General features: G+C 43.8%; 1 protein-coding gene across 3 annotated transcripts in view; it reads right to left on the bottom strand.

Moving 5' to 3' along the window:
• The window catches only part of PHF10 (PHD finger protein 10), a 210379-nt gene that overhangs the window by 76775 nt on the left and 106373 nt on the right, over positions 1-27231 (bottom strand). For all 3 annotated transcript variants that reach the window (XM_077283267.1, XM_077283266.1, XM_077283268.1), the window contains 3 exons: positions 17718-17827; positions 12777-12930; positions 10815-10964 (listed from right to left, as the gene is read on the bottom strand). In XM_077283267.1, the coding sequence (XP_077139382.1) occupies positions 10815-10964; positions 12777-12930; positions 17718-17827 (414 nt within the window). The remainder of the gene's footprint in view (positions 1-10814; positions 10965-12776; positions 12931-17717; positions 17828-27231) is intronic.

The following is a 27231-nucleotide window of genomic DNA, read 5'->3' as shown; positions in this document are numbered from 1 at the left end:
AGTAATAAACATAATAAAATAGTGCATAAATAGATAAGCCGGGATCACACATGCGAGAAACTCGGACAAGTCTCGCACCTTAATACCCTGCACTCAGGAGCAGAGCGTGCAGCTCCATGTATTTCTATGCAGCCGCATGTTCCGCTCCTGAGTGCCATCGGCAGTGCAGGGTATTAAGGTGCGAGACTTGTCCAAGTTTATCGCATGTGTGATCCCGGCCTATCTATTTATGCACCATTTTATTATGTTTATTACTAAGTATTGGGCTTGGTATTATCTATAGATATATCTATCTATTATATATTATCTACCTATTATCTATCATCTATCAAAAATGGGAACCAGTCACCCCCAAAATCGAAGGTGAGCTAAGCCCACCACCATCAGGGGTCTCTCTGAGCGTGAAGACAAGAAGAGGACGTCATCGTAAGAAGATGACCGGACCGTGATGCCTATAGGACCGAACCGCAGCTGGAACGCCCCTGGGTGAGTATAATCTAACCTCTTTTTCTCATCTTTCAGGATACATCGGGGGCTTATCTGCAGCATTCCAGAATGTATGCCGAACATCCAGACATAGCAGATCACCTGCACTCTAGCTCTCGTGGTCAGCTGAGTGTGAGAACCAGCCTAGGGTGACCTGAGATAACCCCCGGTTATCGCGAGAACTGCTGTGGACGCGGACGTCCGGCGGTGTGACAAGGCGAGACCTTATACAAATTAGTAGACATGCGTAGTAAGCTGCGATTACGCGGTTATAACGCATGTGACTAATCATTAGATGCGGTTTTACAGCACCTAATGATAGTCTATGGTAAATTTATGGTGCGGCGACGGAGCGTTTACACAGGTCTGCGGCCTGCATCTTTTAATGCATAGTGGAGACGGGATTTCATGAAATCCCCTCCACTATGCTGTAACATCTGGACGCTGCGTGTTTGACGCTGCGGCTATACGCAGCGTCAAAGACGCAGCGTTTCCTTACTGCGGAAACATACCCTTAGAGTCTGCTGGCTATAGCGGCCAGTTCAGAAGTTAGCGACATTTAGGTGGTAAAAATATAGTTTTTCATTCCTTTCATGTCACTTTGCTTCATTCCTGAACAGCACCTGAAGGGTTAATGAACTACCTGACAGAGATTTTCAGTATTCAAAGTAAAAGGAACAGCATCCAGTCCAGGTGATAAAAGAATCCAATATTTTTATTCTGCCATAATGTGACGTTTCGACCTAAAAAGGTCTTTATCTAGCATATATATGTTTTTACTTTGAAGACTGTTCGTCTTGGACTGGAGCGTGCATCCCACTATTGATGTGCTGTCGGCTGCCTTCCTTTTTTATCATTAGAGATTATCAGTATGTCAGGGGGTGCGGTTTTTAAAATGGTATCACTTTTGAAGGTTTTCCAATATATAGGACCCCCAATGTCACTTCATATCTAAATAAGTCCCTAAAAAATACATTTTGTAAATTTCCTTCAAAAAAACTAAAAATTACCGCAACATTTTTATACCTCCTGTGCTGATGTAAAGCGGACATGAGGGAAATGTTATTTATTAATGTTTTTCTGTGATATGACTATCTGGATTAAAAGGGATAATCATTCAAAGTTTGAAAATTACTAATGTTTTTACATTTTTGTTAAATTTCTGATTTTTTTTTTATAAATAAACACAAAACATATCAACCTAAATTTACCATTATTATAAAGTATAATGTGCCACAAAAAACAGTCTCCAAATCATTGGGATTTGTTTAAGGGTATTAGGATCTCTAGGCCCAGACACACCACACAGAGTGGAATAAGGGTCTTTAGGCCCAGACACACCACAGTGAGAGTGGAATAAGGGTCTCTAGGCCCAGACACATCACAGAGTGGAATAAGGGTCTCTAGGCCCAGACACACCACACAGAGTGGAATAAGGGTCTCTAGGCCCAGACACACCACACAGAGTGGAATAAGGGTCTCTAGGCCCAGACACACCACACAGAGTGGAATAAGGATCTCTAGGCCCAGACACACCACAGTGAGAGTGGAATAAGGGTCTCTAGGCCCAGACATACCACACAGAGTGGAATAAGGGTCTCTAGGCCCAGACACACCACACAGAGTGGAATAAGGATCTCTAGGCCCAGACACACCACAGTGAGAGTGGAATAAGGGTCTCTAGGCTCATACATACCACAGTGAGAGTGGAATAAGGGTCTCTAGGCCCAGACACACCTCAATGACAGTGGAATAAGGGTCTCTAGGCCCAGACACACCACACAGAGTGGAATAAGGATCTCTAGGCCCAGACACACCACACAGAGTGGAATAAGGATCTCTAGGCCCAGACACACCACACAGAGTGGAATAAGGGTCTCTAGGCCCAGACACACCACAATGAAGTGGAATAAGGGTCTCTAGGCCCAGACACACCACAGTGAGAGTGGAATAAGGGTCTCTAGGCTCATACATACCACAGTGAGAGTGGAATAAGGGTCTCTAGGCCCAGACACACCTCAATGACAGTGGAATAAGGGTCTCTAGGCCCAGACACCCCACACAGAGTGGAATAAGGATCTCTAGGCCCAGACACACCACACTGAGAGTGGAATAAGGATCTCTAGGCCCAGACACACCACACAGAGTGGAATAAGGGTCTCTAGGCCCAGACACACCACAATGAAGTGGAATAAGGGTCTCTAGGCCCAGACACACCACAATGAGAGTGGAATAAGGGTCTTTATGCCCAGACACACCACACTGAGAGTGGAATAAGGGTCTCTAGGCCCAGACACACCACAATGACAGTGGAATAAGGGTCTCTAGGCCCAGACACACCACAATGACAGTGGAATAAGGGTCTCTAGACCCAGACACCCCACACAGAGTGGAATAAGGATCTCTAGGCCCAGACACACCACACAGAGTGGAATAAGGGTCTCTAGGCTCATACATACCACAGTGAGAGTGGAATAAGGGTCTCTAGGCCCAGACACACCTCAATGACAGTGGAATAAGGGTCTCTAGGCCCAGACACACCACACAGAGTGGAATAAGGGTCTCTAGGCCCAGACACACCACACAGAATGGAATAAGGATCTCTAGGCCCAGACACACCACACAGAGTGGAATAAGGGTCTCTAGGCCCAGACACCCCACACAGAGTGGAATAAGGATCTCTAGGCCCAGACACACCACACTGAGAGTGGAATAAGGGTCTCTAGGCCCAGACACACCACACAGAGTGGAATAAGGGTCTCTAGGCCCAGACACACCACAATGACAGTGGAATAAGGGTCTCTAGGCCCAGACACACCACAATGACAGTGGAATAAGGGTCTCTAGGCCCAGACACCCCACACAGAGTGGAATAAGGATCTCTAGGCCCAGACACCACACTGAGAGTGGAATAAGGATCTCTAGGCCCAGACACACCACACAGAGTGGAATAAGGATCTCTAGGCCCAGACACACCACAATGACAGTGGAATAAGGGTCTCTAGGCCCAGACACCCCACACTGAGAGTGGAATAAGGGTCTCTAGGCCCAGACACACCACACAGAGTGGAATAAGGGTCTCTAGGCCCAGACACACCACAATGACAGTGGAATAAGGGTCTCTAGGCCCAGACACACCACAATGACAGTGGAATAAGGGTCTCTAGGCCCAGACACCCCACACAGAGTGGAATAAGGATCTCTAGGCCCAGACACACCACACAGAGTGGAATAAGGGTCTCTAGGCCCAGACACACCACACAGAGTGGAATAAGGATCTCTAGGCCCAGACACACCACAGTGAGAGTGGAATAAGGGTCTCTAGGCCCAGACACACCACACAGAGTGGAATAAGGGTCTCTAGGCCCAGACACACCACAATGACAGTGGAATAAGGGTCTCTAGGCCCAGACACACCACAATGACAGTGGAATAAGGGTCTCTAGGCCCAGACACCCCACACAGAGTGGAATAAGGATCTCTAGGCCCAGACACACCACACAGAATGGAATAAGGATCTCTAGGCCCAGACACACCACAATGACAGTGGAATAAGGGTCTCTAGGCCCAGACACCCCACACAGAGTGGAATAAGGATCTCTAGGCCCAGACACACCACACTGAGAGTGGAATAAGGGTCTCTAGGCCCAGACACACCACACAGAGTGGAATAAGGGTCTCTAGGCCCAGACACACCACAATGACAGTGGAATAAGGGTCTCTAGGCCCAGACACACCACAATGACAGTGGAATAAGGGTCTCTAGGCCCAGACACCCCACACAGAGTGGAATAAGGATCTCTAGGCCCAGACACCACACTGAGAGTGGAATAAGGATCTCTAGGCCCAGACACACCACACAGAGTGGAATAAGGATCTCTAGGCCCAGACACACCACAATGAAGTGGAATAAGGGTCTCTAGGCCCAGACACACCACAATGAGAGTGGAATAAGGGTCTTTATGCCCAGACACACCACACTGAGAGTGGAATAAGGGTCTCTAGGCCCAGACACACCACAATGACAGTGGAATAAGGGTCTCTAGGCCCAGACACACCACAATGACAGTGGAATAAGGGTCTCTAGGCCCAGACACCCCACACAGAGTGGAATAAGGATCTCTAGGCCCAGACACACCACACTGAGAGTGGAATAAGGGTCTCTAGGCTCATACATACCACAGTGAGAGTGGAATAAGGGTCTCTAGGCCCAGACACACCTCAATGACAGTGGAATAAGGGTCTCTAGGCCCAGACACACCACACAGAGTGGAATAAGGGTCTCTAGGCCCAGACACACCACACAGAATGGAATAAGGATCTCTAGGCCCAGACACACCACACAGAGTGGAATAAGGGTCTCTAGGCCCAGACACCCCACACAGAGTGGAATAAGGATCTCTAGGCCCAGACACACCACAATGACAGTGGAATAAGGGTCTCTAGGCCCAGACACCCCACACAGAGTGGAATAAGGATCTCTAGGCCCAGACACACCACACTGAGAGTGGAATAAGGGTCTCTAGGCCCAGACACACCACACTGAGAGTGGAATAAGGGTCTCTAGGCCCAGACACACCACAATGACAGTGGAATAAGGGTCTCTAGGCCCAGACACACCACAATGACAGTGGAATAAGGGTCTCTAGGCCCAGACACCCCACACAGAGTGGAATAAGGATCTCTAGGCCCACACACACCACACTGAGAGTGGAATAAGGGTCTCTAGGCCCAGACACACCACACAGAGTGGAATAAGGGTCTCTAGGCCCAGACACACCACACAGAGTGGAATAAGGATCTCTAGGCCCAGACACACCACAGTGAGAGTGGAATAAGGGTCTCTAGGCTCATACATACCACAGTGAGAGTGGAATAAGGGTCTCTAGGCCCAGACACACCTCAATGACAGTGGAATAAGGATCTCTAGGCCCAGACACACCACAATGACAGTGGAATAAGGGTCTCTAGGCTCATACATACCACAGTGAGAGTGGAATAAGGGTCTCTAGGCCCAGACACCCCACACAGAGTGGAATAAGGATCTCTAGGCCCAGACACACCACAATGACAGTGGAATAAGGGTCTCTAGGTCCAGACACCCCACACAGAGTGGAATAAGGATCTCTAGGCCCAGACACACCACACTGAGAGTGGAATAAGGGTATCTAGGCCCAGACACACCACACAGAGTGGAATAAGGGTCTCTAGGCCCAGACACACCACACTGAGAGTGGAATAAGGGTCTCTAGGCCCATACATACCACAGTGAGAGTGGAATAAGGGTCTCTAGGCCCAGACACCACAGTGAGAGTGGAATTATTGTTAGCACAGTGGAATGACAACTCCTAAGAGCAGAATCTGTACTCTGGGACTAGGGATGAGTGAACCGAACCTGTAGAACCTGGAGAAGTAAACTGGGCCCAGAGACCTTTGTTGAAATCCATTCTGCATTTTCTTTGCTGCCTGTGTTGTGCTGTATTGTATTGTATTTCAATGGAGCCCATGGAAGTCAAGGACTATCACCCGGCAGCTAATTATTTGCAGGTGTGCAATGATTGTTAAATAAACTTACGTTATTGTTATTAGAACTCCTTAATAAACTGTTCTTAATAAACTGGTGGGTAGTTTTCTGTGTGGGAAATTTTCGCTGACATTCTTCTGTGCTGTAGAGCATCTCACCTATAATTCTTTACTATTCTCTGTCCTGCAGAGCACTCATCTATAACTACCGTATATGTTATTCTGCCCTGCAGAGCATCCCATGTATACCTGCATACTATCCCCCTGTCCTGCAGAGCATTTAACCTATAGTTCTAGGCTATTCTCTGTCCTGCAGGGCATCTCACCTATAATTCTATACTATTCTCTGTCCTGCAGAGCATTTCACCTATAACTGTACTATTCTCTTGCTCTGCAGAGCATCTCACCTATAATTCTATACTATTCTGTCCTGCAGAGCATCTCACCTATAACTGTACTATTCTCTTGCTCTGCAGAGCATCTCACCTATAATTCTATACTATTCTGTCCTGCAGAGCATCTCACCTATAACTGTACTATTCTCTTGCTCTGCAGAGCATCTCACCTATAATTCTATACTATTCTGTCCTGCAGAGCATCTCACCTATAACTGTACTATTCTCCTGACCTGCAGAGCATCTCACCTATAATTCTATATTATTCTTCTGCTCTGCAGAGCATCTTACGTAAACCTGCATACTATCTCCCTGTCCTGCAGAGCATTTAACCTATATCTCTTTGCTATTCTCTGTCCTGCAGAGTATCTCACCTATAATTCTATATTATTCTTCTGCCCTGCAGAGCATCTCACATATACCTGCATACTATCCCCCTGTCCTGCAGAGCTTTTATCCTATAGATCTTTGCTAGTCTCTGTCCTGCAGAGCAACTCACCTATACTATACTATTCTGTCCTGCAGAGCATCTCACCTATAATTATATATTATTCTTCTGCCCTGCAGAGCATCTCATGTATACATGCATATACTATCCCCCTGTCCTGCAGAGCATTTAACCTATAATTCAGCCTGTGGGTAATTTTCTATGGGCATTTTTCACCTTGCACCTCAAATATCATAGATCTGAAACTTTGTGATGCTGCAATTGGCAATTTTCCATGTGGGCAATTTTCTGTGTGGGCAATTCTCCGTGTGGGCAATTTTCTGTGTGGGCAATTCTCCGTGTGGGCATTTTTCTGGCCACCGCGAGGACAGCCTCAGTGACTGGTGGTGACGTCATTGAGGTTATGTCCGGTCACTGAGGCTCCGTTCCCAGCCAGGCTGAACTGCGGTGACCTCGGCGAGATCCATTTTTGCAGGGTGAGAGTTTATACCTCCAATTATGCTGTCTTTTCACAGCGTGGGAACCGCAGATCTATGACCAGCGGGGATGATTTCACCGCCGATCAGAAGCGGTGTTTGCCAAGCTGCCTTGCACATTACAGCGCAGCAAACACTGGATGTTCAGGCCCCCCACTCAAGTGAATGGGGTCCGGGTTCAGGTCCGGGTACTGTTCTCGTAACCGAATCCGAACTTTTTGTAACTGTTTGGCCGAACCCGCAGGATCCGAACATCCAGGTGTCCGCCCATCTCTATTGGATAGCAGTCGGTCATGTTATGTGTGAGTGAGCCCTTATCTGTTACAGGGCCTAAAAATAATCTTACAACATACAAACATGTGCGACTGAGCATAGCTGCTATTGTGTCTTATGTGAAGCTGGCTTACAAACTACATTTTTACCTTTAAGGCTACATTCACACATCCATGTAAGCGTCACCATGTGAGTGAAAAGGAACCATTTTCTTCCCAGGTGTCATATTAAGTTTCTTCGGGTGTGGAAGGAGGTGGTGATTGGGATTTTCTCAACTTGTTTTTTTTTTGTACCCCACTGAATCAGATAGATTGTCTGAATTTTTTATTTTATTTTTTTACACATTGACTCGTGTATGTGTATCATTCTGAAAAAAAAAAGATGTGTATGTATGCCAATGAAATGCTATAGGCGTCAAATGAAAGAGGCCGAGCTGCAATACTGCACCCAACATGTGGGCAAGTGTAGCACTGATTTAAGGTTTTGTGCACCAGGGATTTATACACAGTAGAAGATCTCATGCACACACTGCTGATAATAAACCGGCGCTGCAGATTTTACATGTTATACCACCGATGTGTCAAGCTTCATTGCACCATTTTCAGAACAATATTTACCACTGTAGATTCAAAGGGAATGTCTTGTGTGTACCTGCCCTAAATGAAAATGGTCATAGTTTTCTGATCCAAGGGGAAAAAAAAATAGACAACTCTAATTGTGTCCTCTATAAACAGCCTAAATTAAAAAGCTTGCCAGAGAATTCCAGATATTCATCAAAAATGTCAATGAGACATTTAATAAGTAGATTCTATTAGTAACAGATACCAGAAAGGTAAAAAAAAATGTTGAGCAGTATTAACATTTTAAGAAGAACACTAAAAGGCAGTGTCCTTTCCAAAGATGCCGACAAAATCTGCCAAAGAGATGGACAGGAGATTGCACTATGAGCCCTTGAAGATACACAGTGGGGATGAAGCATTCATTATATGCCAGAAAACTGCCATATAACAAATTGCAATTACCGTATTTTACGGATAAGATTTTGGGGTGGAAAACAAGGACTTTTTTTTTTTTTTTTTAAATAAAATGGTTGTGTTTTATAGTCTGTTTTAATGGTAGCATAACTTGGGGAGGGGGCGACTGAGGTGGAGTGGGTTCAAAGTAGGCAGAGTCGATGCTTCAAAAGGCCCGTGGTCACAGGAGTGGGGAAATGCTGCGCTGTCTGGGCTCTCAGAAGATGTCGGTGCCTTTGAGTGGAATCCCCTTTCTCAATCATTTCCCTGCGTTGGGATTCGGGAAAAGGGCCACCGGAAGCAACCCATGTGCAGACTAAGATTTCAGGAGACAAGGCCATTTTCCAGAAGCCCACAGAAGGAAAAGGATACTTCGCTCATGGGCAACAACATCTTCTGGGAGCCCATGCATCACCCCGCTAACGCTGCTGGCCTCCTGAAGCAGCGACACCCCACCTCCTGTGACCCTGCACACACAGTTGCGCAAAAATGTTGTGACTTTTGCCAATTTTACACCAGATCTCTTATTTTTTTTTCTGAAAAATGGAGCTTAAAAGAAGGGGCATGGCCTTCTGCGAGCCTATAGATTTAGTATAATTTACCACTAAGTAGTGTGAATTAGAACAGAAATCTACTTCACCTTATGAAGTACATTTTCTGAAAGGGATCTCAAAAGATGAGCACAATTATTTTAGTGTAGTGCACTTCTTAAAGAATTTGTTTCACTTCACTCCATCGGACTTTTGAATAAGACCGGGGTATAGAACCCCCTCTCTCGATGAATTGCCCCGAAAGTATTCTCAGAAGCCGAGATACACGTGTTACCCATCACTACTCTTTACAAGGCAATAACTTGCTTTACACACATCTTATTCAGTATATGCTCTGACAAAACACTGTGCGTTCGAAACGCGTTGCTGTATATGTAAATACTATACATTGATTTCTTATCTATTTTTCAAATAAATTTTCACAAATTTAAGACGCTGGATTTGTTCTACATTTGTGTTACAAGTGGACCTTTGGATTCCGTGCTTCTACACGCCCAGAGCCCGGGTGAGCTGGAAATTTCCCTTTTTCTATAAATAACTTCCTTTACCCGTGACATGGTCTTTTCAAGCCAAGCGTATGGGCCTTTACCAAGAAGGGGCAAGGTAGATTGTACAGAAATGTTACAAAATGGCACTATATTATGCTGCATTGGTATATTGCCCTATCCAGTCTTCCTTTCTACGCTCTCTGGCATCTGCTTCTGCTACTCAAGGGAGAATAACGCCTATTAAATGGAAATAAGTCCATACAAGGACACAGTAGAATAAATGCTTGGTTCAAGTTGTGCCTAAAAGATAACCAAATAATTCTTATAGATTATTCTTTTTTTTCACACTACAGAGATAATCATTGTGCCATCAGCCTGGGGAAAAAGGTGCGTGTTAACCTAAAAACAGTATTGAATAGCTAAGGATAAAACACTAAATGGTTGGACATATCTTAAAAATTATGTCCAAGATGGAAGAACCTCTACATCTGGAGACTTATTTACCCTCAAATAAATAAAATGTCTACATTAACTCTTCACGTGTGCCATAAAACATATTTAACAAGTACAAATACATGTGTACACATTTTTTAGCTCACACTATAAAAACAGGACTTGCAGTTGGACTTCATGCTTGATGTTTAGGAAAGAATAACAAAGTTGGAACTATGCCTTGCCTAAATAGAACTCAATATCAAAAAAGAGAATTATGACCAAGTAATAAGGCAAGCTCAACCTATACATCACATGTATATATATTTTCCCAATGTATGTAAAAATACCACAACTGCTTTCCAGCATTAAGATCGGTCTAGAAGAAATATAAAGGATGTTAAAACTTAAAATTTGGATGTTGCAACAGTCTTGGGAAGCCCAATGAGTTCAATAGCCACTCCAAAGTAAAAGGTTATTGAAAGCCCCCAAGTGAAACAAAACAGATAGGGTTATAGGAAGAGCAACACTAAAGAGAAAAAGAAGAATAAAATAAGATAAAGATATGCTTGGAAGCAAAAATAAATAAGATATTAATGTGAATAATGAAAAGGAATAAAAATTAAGTCAGTGTTTGAAAATGGGGGGAGAAAAATGTAAAAAGCAAGAGTAATTCAGGTAGAAAGGCTTGTCAGTAAAGAAGCCAAGTCAGGGGCTTTTTTCTTCTACCTTGTACCCAGTTGATTTGGACACTACAGTACGTTTGGTGCCATCCTTTTTGGGGGTCGATTTTTCTTTTGCCTTCGGTTTTGCCTGAAATGATTCCTCCTGGGTATCATGTGCATTTTCACCATCAGACACATTAGCAGAGGAACTGTCCTGAAAGAAAAATTATATCTTGTAAGGATCAAAAATAAATGAACACAAACAAAACTATCTAACTATTGCCTCAATTTATTAAAGACTAGAGTTGTACACGCCAGTTTTAATGAGGAGCTAAGGAGGCGTAAGATACACCCAATTCATTAACGGGCACATGTCACTTAATGAATCAAAAGCATCGTACAAGTGGTGTGTGCATAGCCAGAAGTCTTAAGGTACCTTCACACTCAGCAACTTTGCAACAAGAACGACAACGATCCGTGACGTTGCAGCGTCCTGGATAGCGATCTCGTTGTGTTTGACACACAGCAGCGATCTGGATCCCGCTGTGATATCGCTGGTTGGAGTTAGAAGTCCAGAACTTTATTTCGTCGCTGATCACCCGTTGTCATCGCTGAATCGCCGTGTGTGACGCCGATCCAGCGACGTGTTCACTTGTAACCAGGGTAAATATCGGGTTACTAAGCGCAGGGCCGCGCTTAGTAACCCGATATTTACCCTGGTTACCATTGTAAAAGTAAAAAAAAAAAAAAAAAAAAAAACAGCACATACTCACATTCTGATGTCTGTCACGTCCCCCGGCGTCCACAGGGTTAAAACTGCTTTCGGCAGGAGCGCTGCTAATGCTGCGCTGCTGCCGAGAGCTTCCTGCACTGACTGTCAGCGCCGGCCGTACAGCAGAGCACAGCGGTGACGTCACCGCTGTTACTGCCGGCGCTGACACATTCAGTGCAGGGAAGCTCTCGGCAGCGCGGCATTAGCAGTGCTCCTGCCGAAAGCAGTTTTAACCCTGTGGACGCCGGCGGGGGACGTGACAGACATCACAATGTGAGTATGTAGTTTTGGTTTTTTTTGTTTTTTTTTTACCTTTACAATGATATCCAGGGTAAATATCGGGTTACTAAGCGCGGCCCTGCACTTAGTAACCCGATGTTTACCCTGGTTACCCGGGTGCTGCAGGGGGACTTTGGCATCGTTGAAGACAGTTTCAACGATGCCGAAGTCGTTCCCCTGATCGTTGGTCGCTGGAGAGAGCTGTCTGTGTGACAGCTCCCCAGCGACCACACAACGATCACGGCCAGGTCGTATCGCTGGTCATGATCGTTGGTAAATCGTTTAGTGTGAAGGTACCTTTACTGCAGACACATGCTGAAGTAAGATTTCTGGCGCAAGGTACGGCAGCGCTGAACATGAATTAGATAGCCGAGCATTGTCAGGGCTGCCAGGGACTAGCATTAATATGACAAAACCAATCACCATACACTTTAATGGCAGAGTCTTACGGTACTTGCAAAACGGAGGAGAATAAGACATGCTCTGTGTCGCAAAGACCAAACACCCAAATTTGTTTTAAATACAGATGTGTGTATGGATCAATGTAACGCTATTATGGGTCAGAGTGCGGTCAGAAAAATAAAACAGCACAAGATGTGTGAATGCCTTCATATACTGAGGTTTGTACACCACACAATTAAAATTAAGTTGACAAAATGTTGTTATTTACTATGAAGTGTTAATATTTGTATGATGAATTTTCAATGCTTCAATGTGTGAATCTACATTACTGCCATATTGAAAATCTCCACCCTTGCAGAATGTTATTGTGATGATTAATACGTCACTTTACATAATTGCGTATCAATGTGCACACATCTGCCATCGATCAAGACCGTCAGAATGTCTATAATGCTAATGATTTTGCCAATGCTCACTTATAAAATATATTTCCCCCTTCCAAGCAGAATAAAACATCAGGACTTGTGCCTTGTTTCAACTATGCAATTCATAATTCAAGAAACTCTTTATTACTGAAGATTTGATCTTCTTCTTTTCACGTCCTTCATCAACCTCATCGGAATCTCCATCACTGTCAAGGGCCAGCAGTTCAGGGTCTAGAGGATCTAGTGGCGGCTCATATAAAGCAGTGTTTAATGGCAAGTACCGGAGTTCATTAGGGGAATACCTGAAAAACAAGACAAAGTTGTGAATGATATACAAACATTGCATATTGCCCCCAAAGAAGGAACAAAAAAAAGCAGACCTTCCACCTGAACCATCTGGAGAAGTATTGCAATTCAGCCACATCTTGTTTAGCCTCCATCATTTTGCATCAAATGTTGACATTCCAGACCAAGCCTAATTTTGGATCATTCCATGTCAAGTGAACCAATGATTTTTACCACTATATTTTTAATTCTTTTGAGATTTTGTTATTTGGTAATAGTGTGTCAGTGAATGCAAAATGTGAAGAAAAAAAGAATTCTAGATATTTTTTTCTTTTTTAATTGATTTTCAAAGTTCAGAAAAAGTGTGAATTTCGGTGTTGCCTGTCTTTACATTTCTCCTCATAACTCAGGCTAGAAAAAAGACAGAGCAACAAAATAAACACCATTCTACTCAGAACTGTATGGGCTTTCACCAGATATGTGACAGGAGTATCTTTGATAATATTTTACCCATGTGAACACAAACGCAAAATTTTAAAAGGCATTTCCAAAAAAAAAAAACGTATAATTTAAAAATTTCAAAAACATCACATCTGCTTACTATGCTCCTAGCCACATCTGTACCAAAATACAAGCTGGGATCTTGATGGGATCATATTTTAAAAAATAAAACTATTAGTGTCAGTTCGAAAACCTTGAATTCAGATCAGTTCAGCCTGTGGTCTAACAGTGTGGGGTCTAGATTTACCAAATAATCCATGATTTTTAGATACTACTGTAGTATTTTATTCTGTTACAGCTTAGAAGCAGGAGAGGACAGAGGAGAAGCTTTGTTAGGGCTGAGAATGACCAGGCGTAGACAGTGACAGTAGCCTCCAGAGGCCATATTCAGACCAAATCTTAACACCCATGCAACTTTTCAAATGGAGAGAGAAAAATATTCTTAACATCCAGTTCATGTATTGTACAAACCAGGACTACGAAGGAGAGTTTGTGAAAACATCGGATACAGGAAGCAGAACCCATCAAAGGGACTCAGCAATACCACACTGTCATCCCATGTAGTGAAGCAGAAATAAAAACAAGGATTTTTTTCATTCAGCAAAGACAGTGAAGTGCATGAAGTGGTAGAGGGCGGCACAAGATTGGCAATGGATGGCATAACTGGTTATGTGACCTGTGAATATGGTTTGCGCTGGTGGCGGCTACTGGACTCTCCAAAGATTGTGAAAATGAAGAAGTAGAAGTGACTTTTTTTTTGCATCTTCTGGTCCAGCGCCGTCCTTTGTGTATCCAAGAAAACCAGACATTTTAAAAGTGAACAAAGATCAGATATTAACTCAGGTGGAGCCGAACAACATGACAGCCGCACATACTCTGACACAGAAGGAAACGGCCATTGCTAGTGAGCGCTTATGGACAAGATGACATTTCACCCACTAGAAGGGACACATTGATGATAACAGGCCAGTGTAAAAACCTACTATTGTTTGATTAGTTCATATTTTATAGTACGAGGATTTAACTACCGTACTATTCTTCTTAACCCCTTCATGACCTTGGGATTTTCCGTTTTTCCATGTTCGTTTTTCGCTCCCCTCCTTCCCAGAGCCATAACCGTTTTATTTTTCCATCAATTTGGCCATGTGAGGGCTTATTTTTTGCGGGACGAGCTGGCGTTTTTAATGATATAATTTCGGTGCAGATACGTTCTTTTGATCGTTCGTTATTGCATTTTAATGCAATGTCGTGGCGACCAAAAAAACGTAATTCTGGCGTTTCAAATTTTTTTCTCGTTACGCCGTTTAGCGATCAGGTTAATGCTTTTTTTTAATTGATAGATCGGGCGATTCTGAATGCGGCGATACCAGATATGTGTAGGTTTGATTATTTTTTTAATTGATTTATTTTGAATGGGGTGAAAGGGGGGTGATTTAAACACTTATTTTTTCACATTTTTTTTTACTTTTTTTTTTTTTTTTTTTTTTTTTTTAACTTTTGCCATGCTTCAATAGCCTCCATGGGAAGCTAGAAGCTGGCACAACACGATCAGCTCTGCTACATAGCAGCGATCTGATGTTCGCTGCTATGTAGCAGAAATGCAGGTGTGCTGTGAGTGCCGACCAACAGGGTGACGCTCACAGCAGGCCAGCATCAGTAACCATAGAGGTCTCAAGGACCTCTATGGTTACTATTCAGAAGCATCGCCGACCTCCGATCATGTGATGGGGTCGGCGATGCGCTCATTTCCAGCCGTCCGGCCAGAAGCGCCGGATAAATGCCGCTGTCAGCGTTTGACAGCGGCATTTAACTAGTTAATAGCGGCGGGTGAATCGCGATTTCACCCGCCGCTATTGCGGGCACATGTCAGCTGTTCAAAACAGCTGACATGTCCCGGCTTTAATGCGGGTTCACCGCGGAGCCCTGCATCAAAGAGGGGCTTCTGACCTCGGACGTACCTCGTACTATCCCGTCCGAAGTCAGAAAGGGGTTAAACACTTCATAAATGACATGTTTGGTGATATATAAAAAAAATTATTACATGTATAAATAGGTGGTAAAAAATATTGGTTCTTTTAATCTTGTTTTTAACATAGGATGAGACTGTATTTAGAAAATCACACTTGAGGATATGATCACCTTTTTTCTTTTGGTTTGTTCAATGCATTCAGGTTGAAAATGCGGAGCCAGTTGTGTTATGATGATTAAGATGTATTTATTCTGGCACTTCGGTATTTGTTTTTTGTGTTTCTTTATTATTAATTATTTTTTATGTAAAGTAGGCATGTGGTAAATGTTACTTATTAAGTATTTTGTGTGACATATCTCTGTGATTTAATTGCATACAAATTTAAAGTTGGAAAATTAGAAAATTTAAAAAATTTTCGCCAAATTTCCGTTTTTTTTTTCCACTAATAAACGCAGGTAATATCTAAGAAACGTTACCACTATCATGAAGTACAATACGTCACGAGAAAACAATGTCAGAATCACCGGGATCCGTTGAAGCGTTCCAGAGTTACTACCGCATAAAGTGACAGTGGTCAGAATTGTAAAAATTGGCCCGGTCATTAACGTGCAAACCACCCTTGGGGGTAAAGGAGTTAGGGAAATATAAGTAATGTATGGGCCTCAGAATACAGCAAACCACTTTCATCCATTTTCAAATGAGTCACCGCAGTGCATCAGTCCGCTCAGTTTTTACACTAGCACATGACCTGTTAGATTCTGCTTTTGGCAGTGAGAAACATGCCACCCTAGTGAGCAGACCTTGAGGTAATGGTGTCCAGGTTAACAGAGGGTGACAGCTGCAGTATACATCTGACACTTGCTCCTGCACTAACAGCAGTATTTAAATGCAGCAATCCCTGCTGCGGAGAGATCTTGTACCTTGCCAGTTCTGTATGCCCAGCATCTAACAACCTAGTATTTCAGTCCAACCTTTGCTAGAAAGTCGGGTCCTTTACGTTGGCATTAGGGTCACTTGTGAACATTATTTCTAATTGATGTTATTTATTTATTAATTTATGTATCTGCAATTGCTAACTGTTTTCTTAAAGGGAACCTGTCACCCCATTTTTTCGGTATGAGATAAAAATACCGTTAAATAGGGCCTGAGCTGTGCATTACAATAGTGTATTTTGTGGACCCCGATTCCCCACCTATGCTGCCGAAATACGTTACCGAAGTAGTCGTTTTCGCCTGTCAATCAGGCTGGTCAGGTCAAAAGGGCGTGGTGTCCTCCCCCAGATCTTGCGTAGTTTTCCGTTGGTGGCGTAGTGGTGTGCGCATGTCCAAGGTCCCGAATCCTCTGCCAGGGGTGTGAAAACAACAGCGATGTCCGTTATTCCATTGGTGGTCGGTGGGCGCGGCCATCTTGCTTTAGCCGCAGAATCGGCGCTCTGCTGGCCGCGGCTTCAGGAAAATGGCCGCGGGCATCCGCGCGTGCGCAGATGGCTATCGCGGCGGCCATTTTCATGAAGCAGAATTCGCATCTCGGCTTCACGAAAATGGCCGCCGCGATAGCCATCTGCGCACGCGCGGATGCCCGCAGCCATTTTCCTGAAGCCGCGGCCAGCAGAGCGCCGATTCTGCGGCCAAAGCAAGATGGCCGCGCCCACCGACCACCAATGGAATAACGGACATCGCTGTTGTTTTCACACCCCTGGCAGAGGATTCGGGACCTTGGGCATGCGCACACCACTACGCCACCAACGGAACACTACGCAAGATCTGGGGGAGGACACCACACCCTTTTGACCTGACCAGCCTGATTGACAGGCGAAAACGACTACTTCGGTAACGTATTTCGGCAGCATAGGTGGGGAATCGGGGTCCACAAAATACACTATTGTAATGCACAGCTCAGGCCCTATTTAACGGTATTTTTATCTCATACCGAAAAAACGGGGTGACAGGTTCCCTTTAAATAAGAAAAGGCAGCCAAACAGGTGATAGTTACTATTTAAAGGGTTACAGAAATTCTGCATTTAGAAACAATAGGTAAATAATGGAACATATGGACCGTAATTCATCAGAGACTTTACACCAGTAAGATTTGTGACAGGGCGCATGCCACTTTTCAGATGTGCCAGACTCATTTATAAGCATGAATCAGGAGCATCTGACGCTAGCACGCTTACTTGTCAAGACTGGGATGAACAACGCTGATCTTAATAAATCGGGGTCACGGAGTTTGAAATTTGGCTTAATAAAAAGGCCAGAATAAATGCAATTACTGTGAAATACAAACCCAAATTAAACACTTAGACAAAGTGGACAATACAGTAGAGCCAAGATTTACCTTTTATAATACTCCTGAAACTGTCCGGGTATAAGGGAAACCGGGTAAGGGCTTACTTTAGTCACTTCAGCAGGTAGATTCTTATACTTTCCTTGAGGTACCTGAATCACCTAAAAGGTTAAACAAGAAAAAATATGAATGTATTGAATAACAATACTGAGACTTAAAAGTAAGAAGTACAAGTACTGAAAGATGCACAAGATAATCGTCAACGATCAGGGTTATAAATGCTCGATTCACAATTATCTTGCCGCATAAACAGGCTGATTATCACCTCATGAACAAACAAAACGCTTGTTTGTCGGGTGACCTGATCTTTTATGCAGCATAAAAGATCATTGTTTTCAGTGGTGCATCGTCCTGTGTAAACAGGACTCACTTTACTGGAAACATTATCAGCCTATGCGCAGTGAGCAATCTAGTATATATCGCTCAGGGTATGTGCACACGTCAGGATTTCTTGCAGAAATTTTCCTGACAAAAAAACTGAAATTTCTGCCAGAAATCCGCATGCGTTTTTTTCGTGTTTTTGATGCGTTTTTCCCCAGATGCATAGAATTGCGGGGAAAACGCAGAAAATCCGCAAAATTAATGAACATGTTCATTTTTTTTACCGCGATGCGTTTTTTTTTTTCATGGAAAAAAAACACATCCATGTGCACAAAACATGCAAAATGCATTCTAAATGATAGAATGCATAATGCATGCGTTTTTAATGAGTTTGTATAGCGTTTTTAGCACGAAAAAACGCGGAAAAAAACGCGAAAAAACCTGAAAGTGTGCACATAGCATAACAATCGCTAGTCACACCAAGCAGCTGGTTGTTCTGTGCAGACTCACTGAGAAACATCATATCAAATATTTTTCAAAATTCTACAGCCCCTTCTTCAAACATTAATACATAATCCAAAGATGATCTTTAAAGACCTAAGTGTAAACATGAACGAGGGGGCTCCACCGCTGGATTCCCAGCAAATAACTATACTCAGGGCTGAGTACTATGATAGGAGTCATGAAATGCAAGCCACACTAATTAGAAACAAGTCAACCAAAATAAAATAATAAAACTTAAAAGGCAACAACAATTCATGTTGCCCAAACCATGGAGGAACAGCCTGGCTGAGCAATTGCTGCACAATGTTTTTCTCTGAAACAATGAATCTATATGGTCAAATACATAAACAGGAGAATTTGACTATAGATCCGGTCCTGAAGAAATATGTGCCCAGCAGACCTACTATCAATTATAGACGGGGGAAGAATCTGAAGGACAACCTCGTGCGAAACTACCAATGTGGCAACACGATTCGGAATGCTTTTGGTACAAGGTGACCAAAATGGGGCTTTTTTTCATGCAGGAAATATATAGCCTGCCCTATATATGCTAATGACTGACTTTTCCATGCATACCAGGATAGGGATGAGGGGGGCATGCATACCAGGATTGGGATGAGAGGGCCATGCATACCAGGATGGGGATGAGGGGACTATATATACCAGGATAGGTGATATTAAGTACAGAATTGACGACATTCTTTGCTTCAATTTTTTTTTTTCTAATTTCCTCCTCTAAAACCTTGGTGCGTCTTATGGTCCGAAAAAAATAGGAATATTTGTTATATATCAAGCACTTGCTTGATAAAGATCCACACTTGGGATCGTAACGTCGCCATATGGGCTATTAAAGAGCACCTTCTTTCTAGTTTATTATGGTGTGCTGCCTCAATCTTTTTTGATTTTTTTTTTTATATACCGTATATACTCGAGTATAAGCCGAGATTTTCAGCCCACTTTTTTGGGCTGAAAGTAACCCCTCTCGGCTTATACTCGAGTCATACGCGGGGGTCAGCAGGGGAGCGGAGCTGTGTAATAATACTCACCTGCTCCTGGCGCGGTCCCTGCACGTTATTTCCCCGCTGCCGGCAGCTTGTTCCTGTAGTGAGCGGTCACATGGTACCCCTCATTACAGTAATGAATATGGACCCGACTCCCATAGGGGTGGAGCCGCATATTCATTACTGTAATGAGCGGTACCATGTGACCGCTCACTACAGGAAGCTGCCGGCGCCGGGGAACAGACGTGCAGAGACCGCGCCAGGAGCAGGTGAGTATAACGCAGTGTGCTATATTCACATGCTCCCCGTTCCACCGTCGGCGACGCTGCGTCTTCCGCATCCTTTGCAGTGACGCTCAGGTCAGAGGGCACGATGACGCAATTAGTGAGCGCTGCCCTCTGCCTGAGCATCAGTGCACAGGACGGAGAAGACACAGTGGCAGTCGGCGGTGGAACGGGGAGCAGGTGAATATAGCAAGTGTCGGGGGCCTGAGAGGTGAGTATATGATTTTTTATTTTTTTTAATTGCAGCAACAGCATATGGGGCAAATAATTCTAAATCTCTATTCTGCATCTTCTCACTTTAGGTTTCATTCCGTTGTTTCTCGTGTTTCCTTGTGCAAATGAGAATAAGGTTGATCCCTCTACACTGTGACATCCCTTCAGATATTTGTAGACAGCTATTAAGTCTCCTCTTAGCCTTTGTTTTAGCAAGCAAAACATTCCCAGATCCTTTAACTGTTCCTCGTAGGACACACTTTGCACTCTGCTCACCATCCTTGAAGCTATTCTCTGAACTTGCACCAGTTTTTCAATGTCTTTTTTTAAAATGTGGTGCCCAGAATTGGACACAGTATTCCATATGAGGACTGACCAAGGAAGAGTAGAAGGGCATAATTACTTCACGTGATATAGACTCTACGCTTCTCTTAATACATCCTAGAACTGTGTTTGCCCTTTTTTTTGGTGCTGCATCACTCTGTTGACTCATGTGCAATCTGTGATCTACTAGTATACCTGTTAAATATTAATTATTGAATTCTGTATGGAGCACATTGCCTTTTGCTGACATTGCATTAACTATTTCTGTATATTTAGCTCAGAGTAAAAGTTAAAACCATATAGAGAGAACATATAGAGAGATCTATGTGACATATATATATAATCACGGCTCGTAGGAGGGGGGTGCTCTCACTTGGGGCCTCCTCCCTCACTCTGTATTGACTACAGACTTCACACAGATGGAATGAACAGCTGCTATGTGAGTTAACAATGATGGATGTATCTCCGGAAAGATGGGGAACAAATGGACAATCTCTTTGTAACTATTTCACCTATTTTAGGTTTTGCTGCAATGATGCTTTTTGATGGACAATCCAATAAACCACTACAATTTTTATGAGACATCTAGTAAACAGGGTGGATAAAAATCAATGTTTTTTTAAAAAAATCAAAAAAATCGGATTTTTTTGATTTAAATCGGATTTTTTTGATTTAAATCGGATTTTTTTCAATAAACTGCTTTTTGAGGAACATATTTTACCATCCAAAGGTTCTTCCATCATGAGATAAAGCTGAGTTGTTTAACTCAGTAGAATAAAGGCTGTATATGTGTAACATTCACAATGCCATGCTCTTCCAGAGGTTTCTGTAGGATGCTGACTATCCAACAAGTTTGGGCATGTCAACTGAATGGAAAAAGAAACTAAACCAAAAGTGAAACCAAGCTAGAAGTGTGGAATTAAAGGGGCAGTATGAACAAAATGTGGAGGCTATTAATAGTTTATACAATTAAGACATGCTGCTTTTAAACACCTACCTATTGCCATATAGTAAAACAAAAAAGATTTTTACTTACTTTGGGGTCCCCCCCTCACCCTGGCGTTAGATCGTTGCCCCTAGTTTCGTCCGTGTAACTATGGGCGCACATGCGCACTGCTCTCACTTCTCATTTTAATCGTGATTTATATTAAAAAAAACCTTTTGATATAAATCAGTGATTTAAATCATGATTAAAATCATGATTTAAATCGATCCGATTTAAATAGAAAAAAATCTTTTGATTTAAATCGTGATTTAAATCATGATTTAAATCGGCGTGATTTAAATCAATCCACCCTGCTAGTAAAGAGTCCTGATTAAATAAATATACGAAATAAGCATATTTAACAATACCCAAATCTTTTTCACATGTGCTGTTGCTTAGTTCTATTCCTCCCATTCTATAGATGTATTTTTCAATTCTCTTGCCCAAATGTAGAATCTTGCAAAGTGTCCATCACACACATAATTCACTCTATTGTCAAGAAACCAAAAACGTTGCTCACGGCACTATCAATGTGTCCAGTTGTTCACCTGTAGAATCCTGTTCAATTTCCCTGGTCTATGTCAATCCACTGGGAGGACCTATGCCCAAAGTTCCTTCACTTTCTAGCCTAGGTCTTTAAAGACTACCTATAGTATCCAGGTTCTTTTTTGCTGTGTCATTTGTTAATATGTGTATTAACCACTACGCGACCTGTGATTCAGCGTATGAGTCATGAAAACCTGTGCCAATCCGACCTGTGACGCAGCGTATGCGTCATGAAAAGCTGTGCCAATCCGACCTGTGACGCAGCATATGTGTCATGGTCGGATCGCGCTTCTGCAGGTCGGGTGAAAGGGTTAAATGAAATTTCACCCGCCCTGCAGGTACAGGAGTTGTACTTGACCCAGGGGGGATGGCTTTGCCCCCCCGTGGCTACGATCGCTCTGATTGGCTGTTGAAAGGGACTGTTTCACTTTCAATCAGAGCAATCGTAATATTTCACCAATGAAACTTGGTGAAATATTACAATCCAGCCATAGCCGATGCTGCAATATCATCGGCCACAGCTGGAGACCGAGATCTGCCCCCGCCACCGACAGACAGCGGCGATCTGCCGCCGCCAGTCTTTCCTCCCCTTCGTCCTGTCCTCCTCTCACAGTGATCAAAATAAAAAAAAATTGTAAATAACACCCCCCTTTATCAGCCCCATAGGTAGGGAAAATATTGAAATAAAGAAAATATTTTTATTTTTCCACTAGGGTTAGGGTTAGAATTAGGGTTAGGGTTGCAATTAGGGTTAGGGTTGCAATTAGGGTTAGGGTTGCAATTAGGGTTAGGGTTGCAATTAGGGTTAGGGTTGCAATTAGGGTTAGGGTTGCAATTAGGGTTAGGGTTGCAATTAGGGTTAGGGTTGCAATTAGGGTTAGAGTTAGTATTAGGCTATGTGCACACGGTGTGGATTTGGCTGCGGATCCGCAGCGGATTGGCTACTGCGGGTTCGTAGCAGTTTTCCATCACGTTTCCAGTACCATATAATCATATGGAAAACCAAACCCGCTGTGCCCTTGGTGTGGAAAATACCACGTGGAAACGCTGCGTTGTACTTTAAGCAGCATATCAATTCTTTGTGCGGATTCCGCAGCATTTTACACCTGTTCCTCAATAGGAATCCGCAGGCGAAATCCGCACTAAAAACACTGGAAATCGAATTTCCTGTGGTTTTTTCAAAAACGGTGCGGAAAAACCCGCAAACGAATCCGCAACGTGGGCAGATAGCCTTAGGGTTAGGGTTGTAATTTGGGTTAAGATTAGGGTTAGGCTTGTGGTTAGGGTTAGAGGTGTATTGGGGTTGTGGTTAGGTTTAGGATTGGGTGTGTTGGGGCTGGGGTTGGAGTTAGAATTGAGTTTCCACTGTTTAGGCACAAAGGGGGTCTCCAAACGCGACATGGCGCCACCATTGATTCCAGCCAATCTTGCGTTCAAAAAGTCAAATGGTGCTCCCTCCCTTCCGAACCCCAACGTGCGCCCAAACAGTGGTTAAGGCCTCTTTCACACTTGCGTTGTTTGGCATCCGTCGCAATCCGTCGTTTTGGGAAAAAACGGATCCTGCAAATGTGCCCGCAGGATAATAATAATAATTTTTATTTATATAGCGCCAACATATTCCGCAGCGCTTTACAACTTATAGAGGGGACTTGTACAGACAATAGACATTACAGCATAACAGAAATCACAGTTCAAAACAGATACCAGTAGGAATGAGGGCCCTGCTCGCAAGCTTACAAACTATGAGGAAAAGGGGGACACGAGAGGTGGATGGTAACAATTGCTTTAGTTATTTGGACCAGCCATAGTGTAAGGCTCAGGTGTTCATGTAAAGCTGCATGAACCAGTTAACTGCCTAAGTATGTAGCAGTACAGACACAGAGTGCTATTAACCGCATAAAGTGTATGAGAACATGATGCGAGGAACCTGATTTTTTATTTTTTTTTTGTATGGGCCACACAGGGATGGTTAGGTTAATGCATTGAGGCGGTAAGCCAGTCTGAACAAATGAGTTTTTAGGGCACGCTTAAAACAGTGGGGATTGGGAACTAATCGTATTAACCTAGGTAATGCATTCCAAAGAATCGGCGCAGCACGTGTTAAGTCTTGTAGACGGGAGTGGGAGGTTCTGATTATTGAGGATGCTAACCTGAGGTCATTAGCGGAGCGGAGGGCACGGGTAGGGTGGTAGACTGAGACCAGAGAGGAGATGTAGGGTGGTGCTGAGCCATGGACTGCTTTGTGGATGAGGGTAGTAGTTTTGTACTGGATTCTGGAGTGGATGGGTAGCCAATGTAATGACTGGCACAAGGTAGAGGCATCGGTGTAACGGTTGGTGAGGAATATGATTCTGGCAGCAGCATTCAGGCAGGATGCATATTTTTCCCCATAGACTTGTATTAGCAACGGATCGCGACGGATGGCCACACGTCGCGTCCGTCGTGCAACGGATCCATCGTGTTTTGACGGACTGTCGACACTAAAAAAAACGTTCAAGTGAACTTTTTTTGTTCATCATGCCCGCCATTTTCTACTGCGCATGCGCGGCCTCAACTCCGCCCCCTCCTCCCCGGACTTCAGAATGGGCAGCGGATGCGTTGAAAAACTGCATCCGCTGCCCACGTCGTGCACAAATTTCACAACGTGTGTCAGTACGTCGGCCCGACGCATAGCGACGGGCCCGTGCCGACGCAAGTGTGAAAGTAGCCTTACCCAAACATATGAGGCATAAGCGTACTCAGGAAAAGTTGCACAACAACTTTGGGGGTTTAACTTCTCCTGTTACCTTTGGAAAAATAAAATATTGGGGGCTAAAAAAATATTTCTGTGGGAAAAAAAAAAATTTATATTTTCACGGCTCTGCTTTATAAACTTCTGTGAAGCACTTGGGGGTTCAAAGTGCTCACCACACATCTAGATAAGTTCCTTGGGGGGGTCTAGTTTCCAAAATGGGGTCACTTGTGGGGGGTTTTACTGTTTAGGCACATCAGGGGCTCTGAAAAAGTAACATGATGCCCGCAGACCATTCCATCAAAGTCTGCATTCCAAATCGTCACTACTTCCCTTCCGAGCCCCGACGTGTGCCCAAACAGTGGTTACCCCCCACATATGGGGTATCAGCGTACTCAGGACAAACTGGACAACAACTTTTGTGACCAATTTCTCCTATTACCCTTGGGAAAATAAAAAATTGCGGGCTAAAAAATAATTTTTGAGGAAAGAAAAAAGATTTTTTATTTTCACGGCTCTGCGTTATAAACTTCTGTGAAGAACTTGGGGGTTCAAAGTGCTCTCCGCACATCTAGATTAGTTCCTTGGGAGGTCTAGTTTCCAAAATGGAGTCACTTGTGGGGGAGCTCCAATGTTTAGGCACACAGGGGCTCTCCAAATGCGACATGGTGTCCGCTAACGATTGGAGCTAATTTTCCATTCAAAAAGTCAAATGGCGCTCCTTCCCTTCCGAGCCCTGCCGTGCACCGAAACAGTGATTTACCCCCACATATGAGGTATCGGTGTACTAAGGAGAAATTGCCCAACAAATTTTAGGATCCATTTTATCCTGTTGCCCATGTGAAAATGAAAAAATTGAGGCTAAAAGAATTTTTTTGTGAAAAAAAGTACTTTTTCATTTTTACAGATCAATTTGTGAAGCACCTGGGGGTTCAAAGTGCTCACTATGCATCTAGATAAGCTCCTTGGGGGGTCTAGTTTCCAAAATGGGGTCACTTGTGGGGGAGCTCTAATCTTTAGGCACCCAGGGGCTCTTCCAAACGCGACATGGTGTCCGATAAAGATTGGAGCCAATTTTTCATTCAAAAAGTCAAATGGCGCTCCTTCCCTTCCGAGCCCTGTCGTGCGCCCAAACAGTGGTTCCCTCCCACATATGAGGTATCAGCGTACTCTGGATAAATTGGACAACAACTTCCGGGGTCCAGTTTCTCCTTTTACCCTTGGAGAAATAAAAAAAAATTGTTGCCAAAAGATCATTTTTGTGACTAAAAAGTAAAATGTACATTTTTTCCTTCCATGTTGCTTCTGCTGCTGTGTAACACCTGAAGGGTTAATAAACTTCTTGAATGTGGTTGAGCACCTTGAGGGGGTGCAGTTTTTAGAATGGTGTCACTGGTGTCTGTATACTCTCTTTTGCCTCCTCCTCTGCCTAGGAGTTGTGGTTTGATCACACCATGTTCCTGACAGTCAGACACAGCCATTGCACCGTAAACAGCAGGGTCATAATTTTAAGATTATCTCAGCACAGGAACATTTTTTTTTTAACACATCCAATTGTGGAACTCAGATCTATTGATTAAAATGCTGATTAAAATGAACTGTTTGTGAGAAAACCCCTTTAGATACTTTTTTGTTGCCAGGTTTAGTAGCTAGCAACAAAATGGTCTAAGTATTCACAACCACAGCCTGCCATTATTGACTGGTGGTCCATTCCCCTCCTCCTGCCATACTTCTCGCTCCCCAGTGGTAAAAATAGAGCTCTCCATAGCATTGTATACAGAGGATTGAGTGCCAGGGTCCATCCCAAACTTTCCCTGTGGCACCAATATTGCCCTCATATCATATATTTAATATAGACAGCATACTCTGTTCCTCAGTCAGTAATCACACCTTCTTCAGTAAACATTCATCAATAAACCTATCAGCACCATACCAGTAGTCACAAGCCTCCCCAATTCACCCTCCCAGTAGTCACAACAACCTCCATGAATTCTCCCATCCACAGTAACTAAACCAAGATCACCCCCTTGAAACTTCTGTTAAACATCCTCCGCTGTCAGCTATACAGTTACAGTATATGCTCTAGTATAAGCCGAGACTTTCAGCCCATTTTTTTAGGCTGAAATTGCCCCTCTCGCCTTATACTCGCGTCATACCCAGGGGTCGGTGGGGGAGGGCGAGAGGCAGCTGTGTATTAATACTCACCTGCTCCTGGCGCGGTCCCTGCATGTCCCTGGTTCTCCGAGTGCCGGCAGCTTCTTCCTGTAGTGAACGGTCACATGGTACCGCTCATTACAGTAATGAGCATGGACCCGACTCCACTCCCATAGGGGTGGAGCCGCATATTCATTTCTGTAATGAGTGGTACCATGTGACCTCAATACAGGAAGAACCTGCCGGCGCCGGAGCACCATGGACTGCACCGCGCCAGGAGCAGGTGAGTATAACGCAGTGCGCGAGATTCACCGGTTCCACCGACGGCCGCCGCTCTGTCTTCCCCATCCTCTGCAGTGATGCTCAGGTCAGAGGGTGTGGTGACGCGATTAGTGAGCGCCGCCCTCTGCCAGAACAGTCAGTGTAGAGGACGCGGAAGACA

This window comes from Ranitomeya variabilis, chromosome 2 (genome assembly GCF_051348905.1).
Source record: "Ranitomeya variabilis isolate aRanVar5 chromosome 2, aRanVar5.hap1, whole genome shotgun sequence".
Classification (NCBI taxonomy): domain Eukaryota; kingdom Metazoa; phylum Chordata; class Amphibia; order Anura; family Dendrobatidae; genus Ranitomeya; species Ranitomeya variabilis.
This window is presented reverse-complemented; position numbering and strand designations above follow the sequence as displayed.